This window comes from Staurois parvus, unplaced genomic scaffold (genome assembly GCF_062004578.1).
Source record: "Staurois parvus isolate SC_StPar_1 unplaced genomic scaffold, SC_StPar_1.0 ptg001090l, whole genome shotgun sequence".
Taxonomy (NCBI): domain Eukaryota; kingdom Metazoa; phylum Chordata; class Amphibia; order Anura; family Ranidae; genus Staurois; species Staurois parvus.
This window is the reverse complement of record NW_028318886.1, coordinates 676,706-699,628: the sequence shown is the minus strand read 5'-3', so window position 1 is coordinate 699,628 and position 22,923 is coordinate 676,706. Positions and strand designations below refer to the sequence as shown.

General features: G+C 47.3%; 1 protein-coding gene across 1 annotated transcript in view; it reads left to right on the top strand.

Annotated features, from left to right (window-relative positions):
• The window catches only part of PIWIL2 (piwi like RNA-mediated gene silencing 2), a 502,914-nt gene that overhangs the window by 436,053 nt on the left and 43,938 nt on the right, over positions 1-22,923 (top strand). The window contains exons 16-17 of the mRNA XM_089658746.1: positions 13,064-13,152; positions 14,345-14,450. Coding sequence (XP_089514872.1) covers positions 13,064-13,152; positions 14,345-14,450 — 195 coding nt within the window. The remainder of the gene's footprint in view (positions 1-13,063; positions 13,153-14,344; positions 14,451-22,923) is intronic.

Genomic DNA, 22,923 nt, shown 5'->3' with positions numbered 1-22,923 from the left:
ATATGGCACAACAGTGACATTACCAAGAACTGGATGTCCCTCCACAATTAATGAAAACACGAGAAGAAAACTGGTCTGGGAGGCTGCCAAGAGGCCTACAGCAACATTAAAGGGGCTGCAGGAATATCTGGCAAGCACTGGCTGTATAGTACATGTGACAACAATCTCCCGTTGTAACGGAAGCGTAGGCAGGACAGAGCACACAGAGAAGATGGGGAACACACAAAACTTTATTGAAGCAACAAATTGACAGACACTCAATGGGGAAATGGCAGGGAGGGTGATGTTTGCGCAAACTAGGGACGATCCCAGGCACGGGGGGTCTTCAGCGACAGGCAGGCAATCTCCCTCCGTGACTGGACAGCGGATTGGAGACTCGGGCAACAGGCGGCAACCTACCACTGGGCAGGGGCCTCTGGCAACAGGTGGCAACCTACCACTGGGCAGGGACCTCGGGCAACAGGCGGCAACCTACCACTGGGCAGGGACCTCGGGCAACAGGCGGCAACCTACCACTGGGCAGGGGCCTCGGGCAACAGGCGGCAACCTACCACTGGGCAGGGGCCTCGGGCAACAGGCGGCAACCTACCACTGGGCAGGGGCCTCGGGCAACAGACGGCAATCTACCCCTGGGCAGGGGTCTTGGGCAACAGGCGGCAACCTACCACTCGGCAGGGGCCTCGGGCAACAGGCAGCAACCTACCACTGGGCAGGGGCCTCGGGCAACAGGCGGCAATCTACCCCTGGGCAGGGGTCTCGGGCAACAGGCGGCAATCTACCCCTGGGCAGGGGTCTCGGGCAACAGGCGGCAATCTACCCCTGGGCAGGGGTCTCGGGCAACAGGCGGCAACCTACCACTGGGCAGGGGCCTCGGGCAACAGGCGGCAACCTACCACTGGGCAGGGGCCTCGGGCAACAGGCGGCAACCTACCACTGGGCAGGGGCCTCGGGCAACAGGCGGCAACCTACCACTGGGCAGGGGCCTCGGGCAACAGACGGCAATCTACCCCTGGGCAGGGGCCTCGGGCAACAGGCGGCAACCTACCACTGGGCAGGGGCCTCGGGCAACAGGCGGCAACCTACCACTGGGCAGGGGCCTCGGGCAACAGGCGGTAGCCTACCACTGGGCAGGGTCCTCGGGCAACAGACGGCAATCTACCCCTGGACAGGGGCCCGGGCAACAGGCGGCAACCTACCACTGGGCAGGGGCCTCGGGCAACAGGCGGCAACCTACCCCTAGGCAGAGGCCTCGGGCAACAGGCGGCAACCTACCACTGGGCAGGGGCCTTGGGCAACAGGCGGTAACCTACCACTGGGGCCTCAGGCAACAGGCGGGAACCTACCCCTGGGCAGGGGTCTTGGGCAACAGGAGGCAACCTACCACTGGGCAGGGGCCTCGGGCAACAGACAGCAATCTACCCCTGGACAGGGGCCTCGGGCAACAGACGGCAATCTACCCCTGGACAGGGGTCTCGGGCAACAGGCGGCAACCTACCACTGGGCAGGGGCCTTGGGCAAGAGGCGGCAACCTACCCCTGGGCAGGGGCCTCGGGCAACAGGCGGCAACCTACCCCTGGGCAGGAGTCTCGGGCAACAGGCGGCAACCTACCACTGGGCAGGTAGCTATACTCCGGGCATGCCATCAGGACATGGGTGGTCAGTGCACACACAGCGGAAACAGTTCAGGACACGAGTGGTCGGTGCACACAACGGGGACAATTCAGAACACGGGTGGTCGGTGCACACAGCAGGCACAGTTCAGGACACAGGTGGTCAGTGCGCACAACAGGGATGGTTCAGGACACGGGTGGTCGGTGCACACACCGGGGACAGTTCAGAACACGGGTGGTCGGTGCGCACAGCAGGCACAGTTCAGGACACAGGTGGTCAGTGCACACACAGCGGAGACAGTTCAGGACACGAGTGGTCGGTGCACACACCGGGTACAGTTCAGGACACGAGTGGTCGGTGCACACACCGGGGACAGTTCAGAACACGGGTGGTCGGTGCACACAGCAGGCACAGTTCAGGACACAGGTGGTCAGTGCGCACAACAGGGATGGTTCAGGACACGGGTGGTCGGTGCACACACCGGGGACAGTTCAGAACACGGGTGGTCGGTGCGCACAGCAGGCACAGTTCAGGACACAGGTGGTCAGTGCACACACAGCGGAGACAGTTCAGGACACGAGTGGTCGGTGCACACACCGGGTACAGTTCAGGACACGAGTGGTCGGTGCACACAACGGGGACAGTTCAGGACACGGGTGGTCGGTGCACACAGCAGGCACAGTTCAGGACACAGGTGGTCAGTGCGCACAACAGGGACAGTTCAGGACACGGGTGGTCAGTGCACACAGCGGGGACAGTTCAGAACACGGGTGGTCGGTGCACACAGCAGGCACAGTTCAGGACACAGGTGGTCAGTGCGCACAACAGGGACAGTTCAGGACACGGGTGGTCGGTGCACACAGCGGGGACAGTTCAGAACACGGGTGGTCGATGCGCACAGCAGGGACAGTTCAGAACATGGGTGGTCGGTTCACACAGTGGGGACAGTTCAGAACACAGGTGGTCAGTGCGCACAACAGGGACAGTTCAGGACACGGGTGGTCAGTGCGCACAACAGGGACAGTTCAGGACACGGGTGGTCAGTGCACACAACGGGGACAGTTCAGGACACGGGTGGTCGGTGCACACAGCAGGGACAGTTCAGGACACTCACGGAAAGCTTGCAGACCCTCAGCGGCAGGCGGCTCCAGACAGGGACGATCAGCGTTCTAGGGACAACCAGTGATCAGCAGACAGCAGCAGCTCCCAGGGCACTCAGCAGCAGACAGCCTCCAGGGACACGCAGCCACAGACAGTGTGCAGGCTCCCTCAGCAGCAGCTCCCAGGGCACTCAGCAGCAGACAGCTTCCAGGGACACGCAGCCACGGACAGTGTGCAGGCTCCCTCAGCAGCAGCTCCCAGGGCACTCAGCAGCAGACAGGGTGCAAGGGTGCTCAGTAGACAGGCTTACAGACTGGCAGTGTCTCAGCTGTGGGGTCTGACCTTTGAGGAGAAGGTTCATGCAGAGCTGTGGAGACTCCCAACCCTGGGGTATTGTAGAGGGCTACCGTCCTGACCTTTTGGGGTCTGCAGAGTGCGCAGGGGGGATGGCTGGGGAGGCTCGGTCCCCCTCACCCGAGCCTCCCAGCATCTTTCTGGGAGCAAGATGTTTCCAGCCACATGGCCAGGAACAGAGAGAGAGAGAGGCCACTTCCTGTACGAGAGTTTTGAAAATCAAGTGGGACGCGGCTAGGTTGCCTCGGCCGGCCCAGCAGACTTCAGAATGTGCCAGGGGGAAGGGAGGGGTGGAGGGATATGGCGGGGGATGGGAGAGGCACTGGCAGTCCGTGACACCCGTATTCTTCATATGTCTGGGCTAGAGTGGCAAGACGCAAGCCTTTCTTACGAAGAAAAACATCCAAGCCCCGCTAAATTTTGCAAAAGCATGTGAGAAAATGTGTTTTGGTCTCATGAAACCAAGGTTACATTTTTTGGCCATAATTCCAAAAGAGATGTTTGGGGGGGAAAAGCAAGACTGCACATCACCAAAAGAACACAATACCCACAGTGAAGCATGGTGGTGGCAGCATCATGCTTTGGGGCTGTTTTTCTTCAACTGAAACTGGGGCCTTAGTCAAGGTAGAGGGAATTATGAACAGTTCCAAATACCAGTCAATATTGGCACAAAACCTTCAGGCTTCTGCTAGAAAGCTGAACATGAAGAAGATCATCTTTCATAATGACAACAACCCAAAGCATACATCCAAATCAACAAAGGAATGGTTTCACCAGAAGAAGATTAAAGTTTTGGAATGGCCCAGCCAGAGCCCAGACTTGAATCTGATGGAAAATCTGTGGGGTGATCTTAAGAGGGCTGTGCACAGGAGATGCCCTCGCAATCTGACAGATTGACAAGTCAAGACAAGTCAAGTTGTGCCATGCTGATAGACTCATACCCAAAAAGACTGAGTGCTGTAATAAAAGTAAAAGGTACTTCAACAAAGTATTAGTTTAAGGGTGTGCACACTTGGGCAACCATATTATTTTAGTTTTTTATTTTTACTTCCCTCCACCTAAAAGATTTCAGTTTTGTTATTCAGCTGAATTGTACAGTTTGTAGATTACATTTTTTGGCAAAAGTATTATTTCTTTGTTTCATTTTTTTTACATCATGGTATTTTAACAGGGGTGTGTAGACTTTTTATATCCACTGTATATAACATCCAACCGACAGCCAGCCAGCCAGCCTGTGTATCATCCTAGATGATAATGTACAGATTCAGTTTGTGGTGGCTACATCAGAATAAGACTTTTCCCCTTTACGTGTTACTTCGACCCGTGACAAGACATAATGCATAAAGGGGTGAAGTCTCAAGTGCCATTGTACCAAGATACCGTATTTTTCGCCGTATAAGACGCACCTGACCATAAGACGCACCTAGGTTTTAGAGGCAGAAAACGGGGGAAAAAAATTCTGAACTAATGGACTGCAGACACAGTACAGGAGATGACCAGAGACTGCGGACAGCACAGGGATGACCAGAGACTGCGGACAGCACAGGGATGACCAGAGACTGCGGACAGCACAGGGATGACCAGAGACTGCGGACAGCACAGGGATGACCAGAGACTGCAGACAGTACAGATGACTGCTGACCTTTGGGGAGGTGGGGAGCGGGTACCTGAATTTGACAGGTACCCGCTCTTACTTCCGCAGAGTTTTTGTTTGATCTTACCTGTTCCTCGATCCAGCCGCGCGCTGTCTTCCCGGCTTCTGTAATGGCGCTCGGCATGACAGCCGGGTGCCCAGTGCGCATGAGCGAGAAGCACTTGCGCTTTGTGATTGGTCCGGCGGCTTCTGGGATCTGTCATGTGTCCCAGGTACCGCCTTACCATTCACAAAAAGCACCGCTTCTTGCGCATGCGCACTTGGCACCCGGCTGTCATGCCCAGTGCCCACACTACAGAAGCCGGGAAGACAGCACGCCGCTGGATAGAGGAACAAGGAAGGTCCCACTGCAGAGCTGAGCGGCCGGCCCGGTATTCCGACACGGCCGCGGTGGAAATACCGGACCGGCCGCTCCATATTCGCTCCATAAGACGCACTGACATTTCCCCCCAGGTTTTGGGGAAGAAAAAGTGCGTCTTATACGGCGAAAAATACGGTAATCGGTGTTATTCACTTTACCTGTCAGTGGTCATATCGTTATGGCTGATTGGTGTAGGTGTAAATCTGGGTACACACAGATCAAAATTCGGTCACTTCAGCAGAGACCAGCCAAATTTGAATCTGTGTATCTCTCCCTTTTCAACAGAAGCCTTTTTAGATCAGCTTCTGTCAAAAGGACCTGCTGGAAAACCACCTTCAGTCAGCAGCTTGCAGACAATTGGTTGCAGAACAGACCGGTGTTTTCTGACAGCAGAGACCCCCCACTGTCAGAATACAATAATCCTTCATCCACCTTGCTTGCGTGGATGAAAAAATGTGTTCACTTTTTTTTTTTGTTTTTTTTGTTCAGCTCTCTGATTGTAAAAGAAAAAATGAGCCATGTGTACCCAGCTTTAGGCTAGGTTCACATCTTGGCGTAGTAACGCGTGTTTGGCGTGGCAGCCCATTGCCTTGAATGGGCTGCCTGCCATACGCCAAATGCACGAAAGAAGCTCAAGTACCAAATTTTGACACTGAGCTATGAAGACAACGTGCACAACAAGACGTGCACTGCTTCCTTCGGTTTGGGGTGCCCTTAAGAAATAATAGCACTGCAAGCACTTTGCATGTTTGTAAAAAAGTGGGCAGAAATGCATGTTTCTGCCTGCATTTCTACTACACTGAATGCAGCCTTAGGCTGGGTTCAAACTTCTTGTATCAGAAACATGTGTTTCTGCTCATGCATTTTTTCTTCACTTTTTCTTACGTTTAAGTGCATAGGGCATCCTATCCACTTTACTGAGCTGCCCTGTGGTATCCATTTACATTTACCACCAAATGAGAGCCCAATCTATTCTGAAAAAAAACAAGATATAATCCACCCAGATACACTAAGTAATTGCGAGAATATGTATATACAAAAATTGTATGCATGCCCAGAAAAATCCCTTTAACTACCAGCATGCATCAGTTTTTTGATAGTGGCCCAAGAAAATTAATGACTAACCTTTTCTTTCCTAGTGGGGATATCCTAGACACACTTGGCTTCACATGGGGCACTTTCCAGACTCCGTTCTTAACAGTGATTTGGATCACTTCCGGCCATCTCACTCTCACTTGCAACCATCTGTCTGGGTTTAGTACTTGAGGCCTTCCCTACTACCCTGGGCCTTGTTACCTTACTGCCCCACATTCACAATATGTCTGATTCTAGACACTGAGGGGACAGTCCTGCTGTACCATATTCCTCCAGCTCACTTTCTGCCTAGGCTCTGGTAATGTCAACATCTATAGATTAGAGTTATGTTGTTCCCTGCTCTTAGAGTGTATCCCATCCTCAGAGTGATCTTTGGCTTCGTCAGGAGTGGCTGGATCCTCTGCTCTTTTGGCTGAGATTTTTACCATGGTCATGCAAGACACTATGACCCAAATCACTCAGTTATGTTCTGATTCTGAATCACTGAAATACTTGACTGATGAGCATACACTCGAGGAGTCAGTGTTCTGCTAATACTCCCAAATTAAAGGAGATTGTTTCGGCACTTATTTATGCAGTGCAAACCATTTTCAAACTGTGAGATCAGTCTTTTGCTTCTACCAGTGCTCTCTCCAGTCTTGGACTGTTTAAAATTTCTAAGGCTGCAAAAGCTTTTCTATGGACATTGGAATCATCCTAAGTTTAGTGTTTTCCCGAGCACTTATTAGACTTCTGTTTGGTGAGGATTTGGTACAGCAGTCTCTTACCACTGTGGATTCGGCCATGTGCAACCTTAACAAGGTACTTGCCATTAGGGTGAAGGATGAGCCTGTCTTTAACCACTTGCCCTCCAGAAGATTTACCCCCCTTTCCGGACCAGGCCATTTTGTGCATTACAGCGCTTTGTTATTTTAACTTACAATTGCACGGTCATGCAACACTGCACCCAAATGAAATGTATGTCCTTTTTTCCCCACAAATAGAGCTTTCATTTGGTGGTATTTGATTGCCTGTGCTTTTTTTTTTTTTTCACTATAAGCAAACAAAATGACAATTTTGAAAAAAAAAATGGCCATAAAACATATCCAGTAAAAAAAAATTAATCAAATATGATCATAAATTTAGGCCAAAATGTTATAGCGTCTACAATGGCGGTATATATACTCTACTTTTTATTTATTTTTATACTAGTAATTGCAGCGATCAGCGACTTATAGCTGGACTGCAGGAGGCATTCTGACACTGGGGGGGGGGGGGGGGGGGGGGACTGACTGCCACTGACATCCCTAGTGACACTAATACAGTGATCAGTTGTAATAAAAAGCACCGACACTGTACTAATGGCACTGGGCAGAAAGGGGTTAACATCTGGGGCAATTAAAAGGTTAACTGTGTGCTGTGTAGTGTTTTTCTATGTGTGCTGCGTGTGTTCTACTAGTTAAACATACTTCTTTGTATTGCTCTGCTATGTAGAGCAATACAAAGCAGCTTGTTGTTGCTGACAGGGGAGAGATCTATGTTGTTTACACACAGACCTCTCCCCTTTCACTGTTGTTCGGCGATCACCGGGTGCCAGCAGGGAATCTCCAGACAGGACCCAGCGATCCACAGGTGTGGCTGCCAGTGGTGGCGCAGGTAGGGCAGCAAGTGCACCCCCTACCCGGCAATGCAAAATCACGTGTATATATACATGGTTTTGCGTAGCCCTGTTGCCCTGTAGAAGTATTTGTGCTATAGGGCAGCAGGGAAGAGGTTAAAGTGTTACTAAACCCATGACCCTGCATTCAATATATCTGGTCTCCAACAGTACACAGAACATGGAAATGCAATTATTTTAGTAAATATAAACTGCTAAATACATTTTCTCATCAGCAGTTAGAGCAGTCTTGTGACTTCTATCAATGTTCAGCAGAACACTGGTTAAAGCTTGTAAGAGGAGTTTTATCTAGGAGGATGCAGAACACATGACCTTTCTCTGGACAGTGCTGATTGGCCCTGTGCTGATCACATGTACTCTCCCAAGAAAAAAAAAAAAACCTCTCTAGCAATACACACCAAACTGAGCATGTGCAGTGTCTCAACACGATGTGTCTTATCAGGAGATAAGAGTGAGACAATGGAAGAAGGGGAGGATCAGGGAAGTCATGGTCAAACAGCATGTTTACACAATGCAGAGGATTAACCCCTTAGGTTCCACAGTGGGTATACTAAGCATACTTTACTGCATATACAGACTGCTTTTACTGTTGTGGGTTTAGTAACACTTTAATTTTACTTAGTCAAGATATGTCATACTGCTCAAAATCCCTTAAAAGATCTCATTCCCGCTTTGGTTGGTCATTTGATTTTTGAATATAGGAAACAGATTTTTTTTATTGTTGAATTTTAGCTGTGACTGTTTGCTGGAAGCCTTATTTCTGATCTCTCACATTTGCCTCATGGTGGTACATGTGCATAGAGCACATCTCAGCCCTGAACCTCTTCCCTCTTAGCAAGCCACTTGCTTTGGGGACAGACATATGGGCTCAATTCTGAGCCCGATTGGGTGCATCTATAGATGCACACAGTGCAACTGTTGACCTTTTGCAGATGCTTGAACAACTTGCTCCTCAGAGGCTTGGGTGAAGAGGGTAGTATCCCAGGTCTACAAAATGGAGTTTCATTCCCTACCACCTCGGTTCCTCCTCCAACCTTCTATGTCACCACACAGACTAAGAGATCTCCATCAAAGCCCCCTCTGGTCTTCTTGATGATGTTATTGCCCTAGTTACTGTAGCAGAATGGGTCCCAGGGGTTGTACTCCAACCTGTTTACCATTCCCAAACTCAAAGAGGGTGTTTTCTCCTTGGATCTCATGAGTTTAAATGTCTTCATTTGAGTCCAAAAATTAAGCATGGAATCTAACAGATCTCCCATCACCTCATTTTACCAGGGAGACTTTCTGGCTTTTTGGACATCAAAGATGAACAGCCACAAATGTACTGGCCCTAGCTGGGCTAAGCACTTGTGGAATTCTCATTGAGGGATATTTATACAACCACCTGTTGAGGGAATTGTTGGCGAGGTCTCTGATTGGCTAGACGTTACAGAAGTTTGGTTGGATCCTGAGCCTTCAGAGATCATCACTGGAAAAGACTTGGTTGGATTATCTGGGTTTAGTCCAGTGCACATTTCAGATCAGATTGTTCCTTCAACCAAAGAAACCTCAGACTTTTTAGTCTCAAGTTTGAACTCTCCAGTCCAGAAGTTGTTGAACTCTCTGCTTCATTTGTGCTCTAATCCTGATAGTAGCCTTCTTCTGAGGCAGTCCCCTTTGCCCAGTTTCATTCAAGACATCTGCAATACAACATCCTGTTATCATAGGACAAGTCTGTCCGATCTCTGAACCAGCTAATTTGGTGGACATACAAGACCAACTTATCACTGGCCTGATGGCTGTGGAATTTTGTGGGAATTTCTTCCCATCTGTTAACAGAGGATATTAGCCTTTTGTGCTGGGATGGAGTCCTGGGCACTATGTAAGTGCACCATCCTGCTGCAGGTACATCCAACCCAGTTTCATTCAGTCAACACCACGGCAGTGGCGGATATCAACCAGATGTCTTAGTGTACCAGAGAGGTAAAGGGGATTGTGTTTTGGGGCAGAAATTCCCCTACAGCTTTGTCAGCCGTGTACATTACCATCATATTCATTTGGCAGGCAGAATCCATCAGCCAGCGATGTCTGTACCAAGGGCAATAGTTCTTACACCTGGAGGTATTTCAGGACTTGTGTCTCAGGTGGGGGATACCTGATATAGACTTCCTTGCCCCCAGGTCAAACTTTACAGGTTTGTCCCTAGGTACACTGATCCTCTAGCACAACACAGCCAAGAGCTGGATGATCGCACCTTATGCCAGGGTGGATTGCAACTGCGCTCTGCTTCCAGCTCTCTTTCTGACCTACCATCTCTGAGACGTCAGATCAAAGTGGCAGTGGGCATTGCAGTGCTGAGGAAAGTCTTGGTCTTCAAAATTTTTGCTGGGGGCTATTTCAGCTTGGGGTGAAAGATGTTTCATTGGAAGGGGGTTATTTTTGCTTGTGGAGGAAGATGTGTGCTACATTGTACTGACCCATGCACCCTACATTACTACCGACCTCTCCACTCTGAATGACTTACTCCTGACCCCGGCACTTTGTACAACACAATACTGATTTCTGAACTCTGTTACATACTACTGAACATTGCCGTACCAAATACTGACCCCTGAACTCTGCAAACCTTGCTTATTTAATCGAGCCTTGCTAGGTTATCCCCTTTAAAAAAAAAAAAAGTGTACTTCTCCCTGATATTTTCCATGTTATTCAGGTGGCAACCCTGCAAGGCATATACACTATGGGCACTACTAGATCGTCAGAATATTGCAGAGGAAATTCTAATAGCAGCAAATTGACCCAGAAGAACCTGGTACCCAGACATACTTGCACTTATGGGAGATGAGCCTTGGCCTCTTACAAACAGACCAGACCTACAGTCAGGTCCATGAATATTGGGACATCAACAGCACACTTGACAATGAACTCTGGACCTTTTATCTGCTCATTGTAATTGGGATAATGAGGGAATAACACACACCTGGTCATGGAACAGCTGAGAAGCCAATTGTACCATTACCTTTGGTTACTTAACAAGTGGGAGGCACATATGCAAACTGTTGTAATTCCTACACCGTTCACCTGATTTGGATGTAAATACCCTCAAATTAAAGCTGACAGTCTGCAGTTAAAGCACATCTTGTTTGTTTCATTTCAAATCCATTGGGGTGGTGTATAGAGCCAGAAATGTTAGAATTGTGTCGATGTCCCAATATTTATGGACCTGACTGTACAAGCTCAATGCCTCCCATTCCATCCTGCTTCACGATCGCTGGCATTCATGGCATATCTGTTGAAGCTCAGGTTCTAAAAGATGGGAATCTTTTAGTCTTTGATTCCTGCAGTGCTAAAAGCTAGGAAGACTATTTCCCAACCAGTCATTGGACATGAAAGGCATACTTCTCTTAGTCTCTGCGGGACAGATCATCTCATACCTGCTGCTGGATCTAGAGTGTTTGGCTCTCAACACTATTAAGGGACAGATTTATGCCTTTTCTGTTCTATTATAGGAACTTCACTCTCTAATTAAGACCTTTAAACATGGGTCTTACCCTTGTATATTCCTAAGTGACACAATGAAGCCTGAATCTCATCCTTTCTGTTTTCCAGAAACAGCTTTTTGAATCTTTTAGGGAATTTTCTCTCTCTACTATTTTTTTTTGTAGCCATCACAACTGTGAGGCAGCTATCTGGGTTGGTGGCCTTTTCCTGTAAAGAACCATTTTTGATTTTGCATAAGGACATAGTACTGTTAAGACCCAGAACTTTCTTCTTGGCCAAGGTAGTTTCTTTCTTTTACCTCATCCAGGACATTGTTATTACTTCTTTTTGGCTCCCATTAACCAGAAAAAAAAATTCCCTCTACTATCTGAATGTGATTTAGGTGGTGAGAGCCTCTCTCTGTCATTAAATCCTTCAGAAAGGTGGACTCATTTTTGTCATCTCAGACAGGATACACTTGCTTCTTGTTCCACCATGTCTAGGTGGATTAGACAGATCCATTCTTTCCTATCAAGGAAAGGAGCATCTACTAGATTCTGCTTGGGCTTTTCAGCATGAAGCATTTGCTAATCAGCCACCTGGGATTCTGTTAACACATTCTCCATAGGATGGATGTTTTGAGCCTCATCTGATGCCAGCTTCAGGTTTAAGGTCCTTCAGGCAGCTCTTTGAGCTGCAGGCAGTCTACAGTTTCAGTTATTTTTTTCTTGGGTTGTTAACGATTGTTTGCTCCACCCTCAGTTGGACTGCTTTTGGATTCTGAAGGTTAAAGTCTTCATGTGGCTGTTAATGGACAGGAAAGAAAATAGAATTTTTGTACTTGCTGTAAACGCCTTTTCTTGGACTCCATTAAGTGGCATGAGTCCCTCCCTTTTGTGTTTATGATCATGCTGTCAGTACTGCTTTGCTACAAAACTTGACGAATGCTGGCACTACAGAGGATCATCCTGGGCTGGTTTACAGTTTTTTGTTTGTTTTTTTGTGGGGATTGGGCCACGTCCACCCTATGTGTGGAGTATTTCATAGAGAAGTGCTGTAATTATGCTACAGGTTTGTCCAGTGACATTATCAAATTCATGCTTTTTATAACTTTTATGACATATTTACACTTAAGCCTAGTACACATGATCAGAAAGTCATACAAAAATACTGCTTTTAAAGTGATCGTACGAGAGTCTTATTGTTTGTACACAGCTTTCATCCGAAAATTCAAGGGGAATTGAAGGGACAAGCACGAAAATGTTTTGTATGATATCAGATTGTACAATTTTCATTTACATTTTTAGTCCAAAAATACAATACAGATACATTACAGTCTGAATTTTCTTTCTGTCGTACAAGAATTTTCATAACTGTTGTAAGCTCTTTACTTTCGATATGAGACTAGTATGCAAAACAAAAAAACGGGTGATCATTCATCAAGTATTCCCATCGTGTGTACAGGGCTTTAAAAGTGTTTTTATAAATGTTTTTTTACACACTAACACACTGCAGCCTTTATAGTGAGATTACAAAGATTATATCACAAATAAATCACAGTTTAAACACTAAATAACAATAGGAAATGGTCCTGTTTTGGAAAAACTTGCGATCTGATTTCTCTGTTTTTAGTTCTATTTTCCCTTACCATAAATTGGAAAAGGTGCTTGTGAAACATTGGAATGATGCTAGGCACCAGGATCTGCTGAATTTAATACTGCTTGTGTTATATCTTTATATAACTGTTCTCTATGAATCATTCTTCAAATAGAAAAATCTAATGGTTGTTGGGATGGACGTCTACCATGATGCCAGTCGAGGTCTGCGCTCAGTGACGGGCTTTGTGGCAAGCACAAATCAGTGAGTTCCTTGCTCCAGTGAATTTATAATTTTTTCAAAAGTAACTATTTGATAAGGCAGAACTGTAGCCTTTTTTCCTTTTGATTAATTACTTTGTTTTGATATGAGTTAGGGCGGCCATAGACGAGTCGAAAACTGAACATTCTGTCAATCGAAAAATGAAAATTGTGCATACAGTAGTGCCATAATTTTTTTGGTTTACAAAAAAAACAAATTCAGCATGTTGGATCAGGCACTTTAAATTGCGACACAGAAATCACGTGGCACACGAATGATGCGAAAAACAAACGATCTGACAATTGACAAGAATTTTTGTTTGCTTTTCAAGTTGTCTATGACCTGCTTAAGAAAGGGATAAATCTAGAGATCATGTTTCCTTATTGTGTGTATCCTTTTTGAGGTTTTTTCCCCCTCTCTTTATATCCAAGTTCTTCCCAGGCAATATCTCTGAGTTGAACTTCTGATTCACCTTACATTTTTATGTAGAATCCACCAGTAGTGGGTGAAAGAGTCAGTGGCTATCCTAGAAGGTTTTTCTTAAGAAAATATTAAAATTCACTCCTGAGGAACTAGATGTTCAGCGTACAGCAATGTGTGGTTTGTCACAGGAAGAGAAAGAAAGGGGAAATTTTCCCAACAGGGATACAGGTATACTTCACAACCTCACAAAGGGTCTAGTCCTTCCCTGTGGTATCCAGAAAAAAAAGTTTTAGCTTGGTTCTACTTTATGACAGAGACCCCCTTTCTTGCAACAACCCTTATCTTGTTTCTGTTTTTGTAGTTTATGGGCATAATGGTTTACAATATTATTATTAAGCCAGTGATAGAAAAAAAAACCCTAAGTTAAACTGTATCTGGATCATAGTTCCATGGTAGCACTGCAAAATGCATCTGAAATTGTTACTCATGGATCCTGGGAGAAGAGAGATCCTTCCATAGTAATATAGTGGACTGGAGTTAAAACGTTGCTTACAGTCATCTTCAAAGTTTGTAAATGTTGATCCTTTTTTATTTTATAGTCCTAGCTTGATTGCAGAATGGATTCTTGATTGTAAATATGAAGAGTTTGTGTTCTAGTTCCTGCTATTTGTTTTCACACATAGGGAAAGGTGGTTATATTACAACTGATAATTGTAGAGATGTAAGAATTGACTTCATGTTTAGGCCTATACTCTTCATCCTTTATTTTCAGTTGCCTGACCCGCTGGTACTCCCGTGTAGTGTTCCAACTTCCACATCAGGAGATTGTAGATGGCTTGAAGCTGTGCCTGGTGGCTGCCCTGCAAAAGTACCATGAGGTGGGGATACTGTTGCTTGTGAGACCCTATGATTCTAATTTTTGAAAATTTATGGGAAGTATTTGGTTGTTCATTTAGGTGATTCATTGTGCATAGAACTGATTTTAACCGCTTGCCCTCCATGCTATAGCAGATGTATTGCTACAGGGCAGCACGGCTGCCCAAAATCACAAATCTATACCTGATTTGCATTTCTGGGTAGGGGGTGCGCTGCCCTGCCCTCACCTCTATTGGCTGCTGGGGATGTCAATCAGTGTGTCCCGGCTGGCGATTTCTGGCGGGGACTTAGTAATTGTCGGCAAGGCTGACAGGGAAGAGACCTGTGTGTAAACAGCACTGGTCTCTCTCTTGTCAGCATAGACGTGCTGTTTTGTATCTCTGCACAGCAGAGAGAAGCAAAGCAGCATGTCTCCCAAGTAAAACAGCACACTGTTAACTCTGATCACCCCAGATGTTAACCCCTTCCTGCCCAGTGTCATTAGTACAGTGTCAGTACTTTTTATTAGTACTGATTACTGCATTAGTGTCACTGGGGATGTCAGTGGCAGTTAGTTACCACCCAGTGTCAGAATGCCCGTCGCAGTCCTGCTATAAATAGCTGATCGCTATTACTTGCAAAAATTAAAATTACAATATACATATACCCCCATTTGTAGCCACTATAAGTTTTACGTAAACCAATTAATTTACGCTTATTGGGATTTTTTTTTTTAGCAAAGACATAAAACATTTTGGCCTTAATTTATGAAGAATTTAAATTTTTTTTATTGGATATGTTTTATAGTAAAAAATACTGTTTTTTTTTTTTTTTTTTTTTTAGTCTTTTTTTGTTTATAAAAAACACAAATTTAGTTGTAGTAGTGAAAGAGTTCTAACAACACAAATGCGGTCACGGGAGGTAAATAGGCTGTGCACTCCAAGTGTACTTGGAAGTGTGCTGCAAGTGCACTGAAAGTTCAGTTGCTCTAGATCTAAAAGGAACATGCAAGAAAAATAAAAAAACATAATTTTGTTTGCACTTAATTGGATGAAAGAAATCAGCAGAGCTTCATCTCATTTCAGAGCTTCCCTTCGGATCTAAAGCAACTGCACTTGCGGTGCAGTTTCAGTGCACAGTATATTTACCTTTAGTAAATCAACCACTATGTGTGCGCAACTCCCAGAGTTCAGGCACCTCTTCACCCATACAGTTAGGTCCATATATATTTGGACACAGGCACAATTTTATTTTTTTCAGGTATTTACTAAAAGATATTCAAGCTATAGTTATATAATGGATATGGGCTGAAAGTGCACACTCTCAGGTTTAATTTGAGGGTATGTACATCCAAATTGGAGGAAGGGTTTAGGAATTACAGCTCTTAAGAGTACCTAACCCTCCCCCTTTTTCAAGGGATCAATAGTAATTGGACAGCTGAATCAAAAGCTGTTTCATGGCCAGGTGTGGGCTACTCCTTCGTTATTTCTACATCAATTAAGCAAGTAAAAGGTCTGGAGTTGATCCTAAGTGTGATATTTGCATTTGGAATCTATTGCTGTGAGCCTACATCATGCGTTCAAAGGAGCTGTCCATGCAAGTGATACAGGCCATTGTAAGGCTTCAAAAGTGAAACAAATCCATCAGAGAGATAGCAGCAACATTAGAAGGGGCCAAATCAACAGTTTGGTACATGAGCTCAGCAACATAAAAAGGCATGGACATCCATGGAAGACAACAGTGGTGAATGATCGCAGGATCCTCTCTATGGTAAAGAAAAACCCATTCACAACACCCAGACAAGTGAAGGACACTCTCCAGGAGGTGGGTGTATCATTGTCAAAGGCTACAATCAAGAGAAGACTTCATCAGTGCAAATACAGAGGGTTCACCACAAGGTGCAAACCATTCATAAACCTGGAGAATAGAAAAGCCAGATTAGACTTTGCCAAAAAAAATCTAAAAAGGCCAGACTAGTTCTGGAAAAGCATTCTTTGAACGAATGAAACTAAGATTAATCTGTACCAGACTAAGATTAATCTGTACCAGAATGACTGGAGGAAAAAAGTGGGGAGAAGGCTTGGAGCAGCTCATGATCCAAAGCACACAACATCATCTGTAAAACATGGTGGAGGCAGTGTGATGGCATGGGCATGCATGGCTCCCAGTGGCACTGGGTCATTGGTGTTTATTGATGATGTGACAGAAGAGAGAAGCAGCCAGATGAATTCTGCAGTGTTTGGAGATATACTGTCAGCCCAGATTCAGCCAAATGCAGCAAAGTTGATTGGACAGCACTTCACAGGACGGCTTCACTGCGGCCGGCCAGTTTCCGGGGGGGCGTCATATGACATCCTCCCTGATGGCGCCCTCCGGGGGGGGCGCACACAGTGATCTCCGTGACCAATCACAGTGGCCTTTTACCACGTGATCAGCCATGTCCAGTGACACAGCAGATCACCGGTAAATGCAGTTGCCGGTTGTGACGGACGCAGGATCGCTGTCACCAATATGTGACGGGCGTGGCGTCAGGCCCCAGCCCCTCTCACCAAACTCGTGACCGAAGGACTAGCCAATCTAAAACCGCACTGTCACGTGCGTAACAATGCCACACCCAGCTGCACCCTGCACAATGATTTTCCAGCTAATTGGACCACAATCTATGTACCGGCAAAATAAGATTTACTACTAACGGTCAGAAGGGTGCAGTAGAAATATGTACAGAAAGAAGATGTAACATATATATATATATATATATATATATAAACACAGCACAACAGCACAGCAAACAGATAACAGAAGTTTAGGTAAATAACTACTTGCAAAATAAATGCCTGGAGTTAAGCAGTCTGATGAGCTAAAGAAGGGATTTCTGGTCTCGCATTGGGTTTCGTTGTTGCAGCGAGACTCTCCTTTGCTTTCTGTCCGATAGATGTTATATCGAACGGTCCTCACTTGTCTGACTCCTCACAAGAACTAACTGCGGCTCTTTCCTACACAAAATCTCTTCCCACGATGAACAAGCCAAGCCTTATTTGGCAAGAGGATTGTATAGACAGCCCCTTAGCAAGGTACGCTGAATGCATTCCTGAGGGAGGGGGGAAATCGGAGGAGAGAGACTGATTTGGGAGTTTAAGAGAAATGCCAAAATGTAGTTGTTTGGAGCAGAATGGATGACCGCGCCCATCTCTGTGTGCATCATTGTGACACCGGTTCGGCTGATCTTTCCTCACACTGTCACAGCGTAAGGAAAGTATTTCTGATAACCGGCAATTGTCAGAGGAGGGATCAGCACCGATCATCAGGGCACTGAAGATCAGTGCCCAGCAGTGCTGCCCATAAGTGCCCAGCAGTGCCTCCCACCTGTGCCCATAACTGCCACCCAGCAGTGGCACTTATCAGTGCCCAGCAGTTCCGCCTGTCAGTGCCCATCATTGAAAATTAGTGCTAGCTCATCAGTGTCGCCTATCTGTGCTGCCTATCAGTGCCCATCATTGTTGCATATCAGTGCCAGTCTGTGCTGTCCATCAGTGCTGCCTCATTGAGGAGGAAAATTACCTGTTTGCAAAATTTTATAAAACTTTTTTTTTCAACATTTTTTTTCTCTTTTTTTTGTTTATAGTGCAAAAAAATAAAACACCCAGTGGCGAGTACATACCACCAAAAGAAAGCTCTATTTGTGTGAAAAAAAATATAAAAATGTCATATGGATGCAGTGTTGCATGACCGCGCAATTGTCACTCAAAGTACGATAGCGCTGAAAGCTGAAAATTGGCCTGGGCAGGAAGGGGCTATAAGTGCCTGGTAGGCAAGTGGTTAAAGGCCTCATTGCTTTTTCTGAAAATAGTTGAATGACGTGCTTTACCAAAAAGCTGTAATTTTGTTTTGTCTGTCTACAGCACATTCTCCCGATAGAATTTTGGCTTCCTCAAGTAAGTTTTGGGAAACTCCAATCTGGCTTTTTTATGTTTCTGTGTCAGCAGTGGGTCTCCTACCATAGCTTCCCTTGTCATTCAGATGGCAATGTATAGTGCAAGTTGACACAGTTGCACCTTGTACTTGAAAATCAGCTTGAATTTGTTTAGAAGTTGATTGACGTTCTTTAGCCATCATTCGAACAATTCTTCATTGCAATCTTTGATTAATTTCTCTCTTTGATCCACATCCAGAGAGATTAGCTACAGTGCCGTGGGCTTTAAACTTCTTGACAATGTTGCACACAGTGGACACAGGAACATTAAGATCTCTGGAGATGGACTTGTAACCTTGAGTTGTCCATTCTTTTCCAAAATTTTTGTTCTCAAATCCTCAGACAATTCTTTGTTGCTCTTTCTCTTCTCCATGTTCCACGTGGCACATAGAGACCCACAAAAGAAAGGTTGTGTTAGGAATGGACTTGCCAGTAGTGGTGGGACTCACCTGCCTTGTGGGCTGCAGTACCAGGGCTGGCCAGCGGGTGCTCCCAGCAATCAGAGACTCAACCCTGCAGTCAGCCAAACACCTGAAACTGCTTATGCAGGTGTATTTAAGTGATGGCCAGACCTGCAGTCTTGGCCTTGGTGTGTGTGTTTTTCCTGGGCCCTGTATCTTGTAATCCTGCATTCTTGCTCCTGTGTTCCTGCTAGTACGTTTCCTTGTTGCCAAACTCTGCCTGTTCTGATTACGCTGACCCTCTCCTGCTCTGACCCCGGCTCGTTCCTGACCATCCCTCTGCCTGACCCTCTGTACCACGCTGCCCGCTACCTGCTGAACCTGGCTTGTGACCCCGACCATTCTCCGCTTGCTCCCCCTGTACCTACCTGCCCGATTGTTATTGACCCGGCCTGCCTGACGACGCTTGCATTGTATGTATTATCTGTGGGTGGTTTGGTTCGTTTGCACTGTTATGTTTTAGTATTGCACTGCGTTTATGTTTGTATTGTTAGTCTTTAATAAATTATATTGTTTACAACTTATCTGAAGCCTGCGTTTCCCTGCGTCAGTCACATACCTCTGGTCATACCCTGGAGCCCTGACATTACACCAAGGCCAATCCTGACCAGAAGTGGCTGCACAGGGAAGCCATCTTGGCTTGTTGCTGGGAAGGATGGATCCTGATGAGGTTGTGTATTTATATCTGCTAGTGTTTGATGACAGAGAATATGCTTATCAGACTCTGAAGGAGTATCCCAGGGATGAACTGCTAGAATGTATACGGCTCGCTCATGTTCTAGTAGATCAGGGCACAGAATTCTCTGAGGTGCAGCCATTGATTCAGGTTTGTGCGGAGTTGGTTTCATCTGGTACCCCCGAATGCAGGGATGAATTTTTGCCGCCATTTAGTGCCGACCAGGTAGAGTCCCTGGTATGGTTATTAGAGGATGATGTGGATTACTTTCTGGAGCATTATGCTGCATGTTCACCACAGGTATTAAGGGATTGTATAAACGCAGTGCAGTCTTTGGTCAGACAGGCTTTGTGTAAGCTCAGCTTTGTTCAGCCCATACTGCAGACATGGACAGATTTGTTGCACCCAGCCTCAGTCAGCTTACAAAAACCCAGTCCTGCTTCTAATCTATGTCCTCAAAGCTCTATTCCTGCATTCCCAACAGTTCCTCCTGCCCTGCTATCTACCGCATGTCAGTACCCTGTTCCCACTCGCTGCACCTATCCTGCCTTTAACTCTGTAAAGAAGTCCTCTGTAGCAACTGTTCCCTCCCCTGTTCCATCCTCCAGCTCTTCTCTGTCTCCAGCTGCTCCATTCGTTTGCAGACCTGCGTTTACTTGCAGTGCTCCAGTAGTTAAAACCAGAAAAAAGCAAAAATTCTTTCCAACCAGTACCATCCTGCCACTATCCAAACCGGTGAGCCTGCCGTCTGAGAACCTGCCTTCCGTGGTTCAGCCTGGGCACCCGCACTTCGGCCTGATGCCTGTACCCGGCCTGATGCCTGTACCCGGCCTGATGCCTCTACCCAGCCTGATGCCTCTACCCAGCCTGATGCCTCTACCCAGCCTGATGCCTCTACCCAGCCTGATGCCTCTACCCAGCCTGATGATCCTATTAGGCCAGTTGACTCGATGCCCGCTGTTGATCCAGACGATCCGGTACCTGATGACCCGGTGCCCGCTGTCATACCTGGTCACCCAATGCCCGCTGTCGAGCCAGACGATTCAATGCCTGATGACTCTGTGCCCGCATTCATGCCGGGTGACTCGGTGCCCACTGCCTTGCCAGGTGACGCGGTGCCCGCTGGCGAGCCAAATGACCTGATGCCTGGTGACCCAGTGCCCGCTGTCATACCTGGTGACCCGATGCCCGCTGTCAAGCCAGACAATCCAATGCCTGATGACCCACTGCCCGCGGTCATGCCTGGTGATCCGATGCCCGCTGTCGAGCCAGACGATCCAGTGCCAGATGACCCGGTGCCTGCTATCGAGCCAGACGATCCGGTACCTGATGACCCGGTGCCCGCTGTCGTGCCAATTGACTCAGAGCCCACTGTCGTGCCTGGTGACTTGGTGCCCACTGCCTTTCCAGATGACATGGTGCCCGCTGTCGAGCCAAATGACCTGATGCCTGGTGACCCGATGCCCGCTGTCCAGCCAGACGATCCAATGTCTGACCCAGTGCCCGTGGTCATGCCAGTTGACTCGGAGCCCACTGTCGTGCCTGGTGACTCGGTGCCTGTCGCTCCGCCTGGGGGCCCGAGACCTGTCGCTCCGCCTGGGGGCCCGAGACCTGTCGCTCCGCCTGGGGGCCCGATGCCTGTCGCCCCGCCTGGGGGCCCGATGCCTGTCGCCCCGCTTGGGGGCCCGATGCCTGTCGCCTTGCCTGGGAGCCCGATGCCTGTCGCCCCGCCTGGGGGCCCGATGCCTGTCGCCCCGCCTGGGGGCCCGATGCCTGTCGCCCCGCCTGGGGGCCCGGTGCCTGCCGCCCCGCCTGGGGGCCCGGTGCCTGCCGCTCCGCCTGGTGGCCCGGTGCCTGCCGCTCCGCATGGTGGCCCGGTGCCTGCTGCTTTGCCTGGTGATCCGATGTGCCGCTGCCCGGAGTCCAGCCCGATGTGCCGCTGCCCGGAGTCCAGCCCGATGTGCCGCTGCCCAGAGTCCTGCCCTATGTGCCAGTCTTTGATATCCCGCCAGTTACCAGACCCGGGCGGTGGAACATTTTGCCCAGCTAGGACTGTTTGGAGCGTCCTGAGGCCGCTCCTTGAGGGGGGGGTACTGTTAGGAATGGACTTGCCAGTAGTGGTGGGACTCACCTGCCTTGTGGGCTGCAGTACCAGGGCTGGCCAGCGGGTGCTCCCAGCAATCAGAGACTCAACCCTGCAGTCAGCCAAACACCTGAAACTGCTTATGCAGGTGTATTTAAGTGATGGCCAGACCTGCAGTCTTGGCCTTGGTGTGTGTGTTTTTCCTGGGCCCTGTATCTTGTAATCCTGCATTCTTGTTCCTGTGTTCCTGCTAGTACGTTTCCTTGTTGCCAAACTCTGCCTGTTCTGATTACGGTGACCCTCTCCTGCTCTGACCCCGGCTCGTTCCTGATCATCCCTCTGCCTGACCCTCTGTACCACGCTGCCCGCTACCTGCTGAACCTGGCTTGTGACCCCGACCATTCTCCGCTTGCTCCCCCTGTACCTACCTGCCCGATTGTTATTGACCCGGCCTGCCTGACGACGCTTGCATTGTATGTATTATCTGTGGGTGGTTTGGTTCGTTTGCACTGTGTTATGTTTTAGTATTGCACTGCGTTTATGTTTGTATTGTTAGTCTTTAATAAATTATATTGTTTACAACTTATCTGAAGCCTGCGTTTCCCTGCGTCAGTCACATACCTCTGGTCATACCCTGGAGCCCTGACAGGTTGTGTCAATTTTCCACCATTTTAACTAGTTGCTGGTGTGATTTCTATATTGTCAGCACCTGTTAATTTATACAGGTGAGTTTAATTACAAATTACAGGAACATCACAAAGTTCGAATGCAATTATTTCTTACAATTTTGAGAAGGTGCAATAATTTTTTCCAGTCCATTTTTTGGGGGTTTTGCGTAGAACTTTAATTAAATAATTTGACCAATAATGGTTATGGGGAGGTTACCCCAAGCTCTCAACCTCTGCTTAATTACATACACTTTAGGATCTAAATTAAGTTGACATTAGTCTCGTACAGATGCTGAAATGGTGATGCCCAAATATTATAAAGCGGATACCCATGTCATGGGGATGGTCGGTTAGCCAGCCACGTGTTTCTCTTTTTCAAAAGCAGTACATACAAGTGCGTATTCTTCTTCCCCTTTCCCAGTAACTCTGCACTGCAGGAAACATGTTTCCTACCTATATCTTATTTTATATTTTTTTAAAACAATTGGGTAATATATTGCATTTCTGTGCACTAAAATTAACTTTAATGTGGTCTTTACTGAAAATTTGTGTGTGCTTTAGAAAAGTATTCATACCCCTTGAAATTTTCCACATTTTGCCATGTTACAGCCAAAAACATAAATGTATTTTATTGGGAT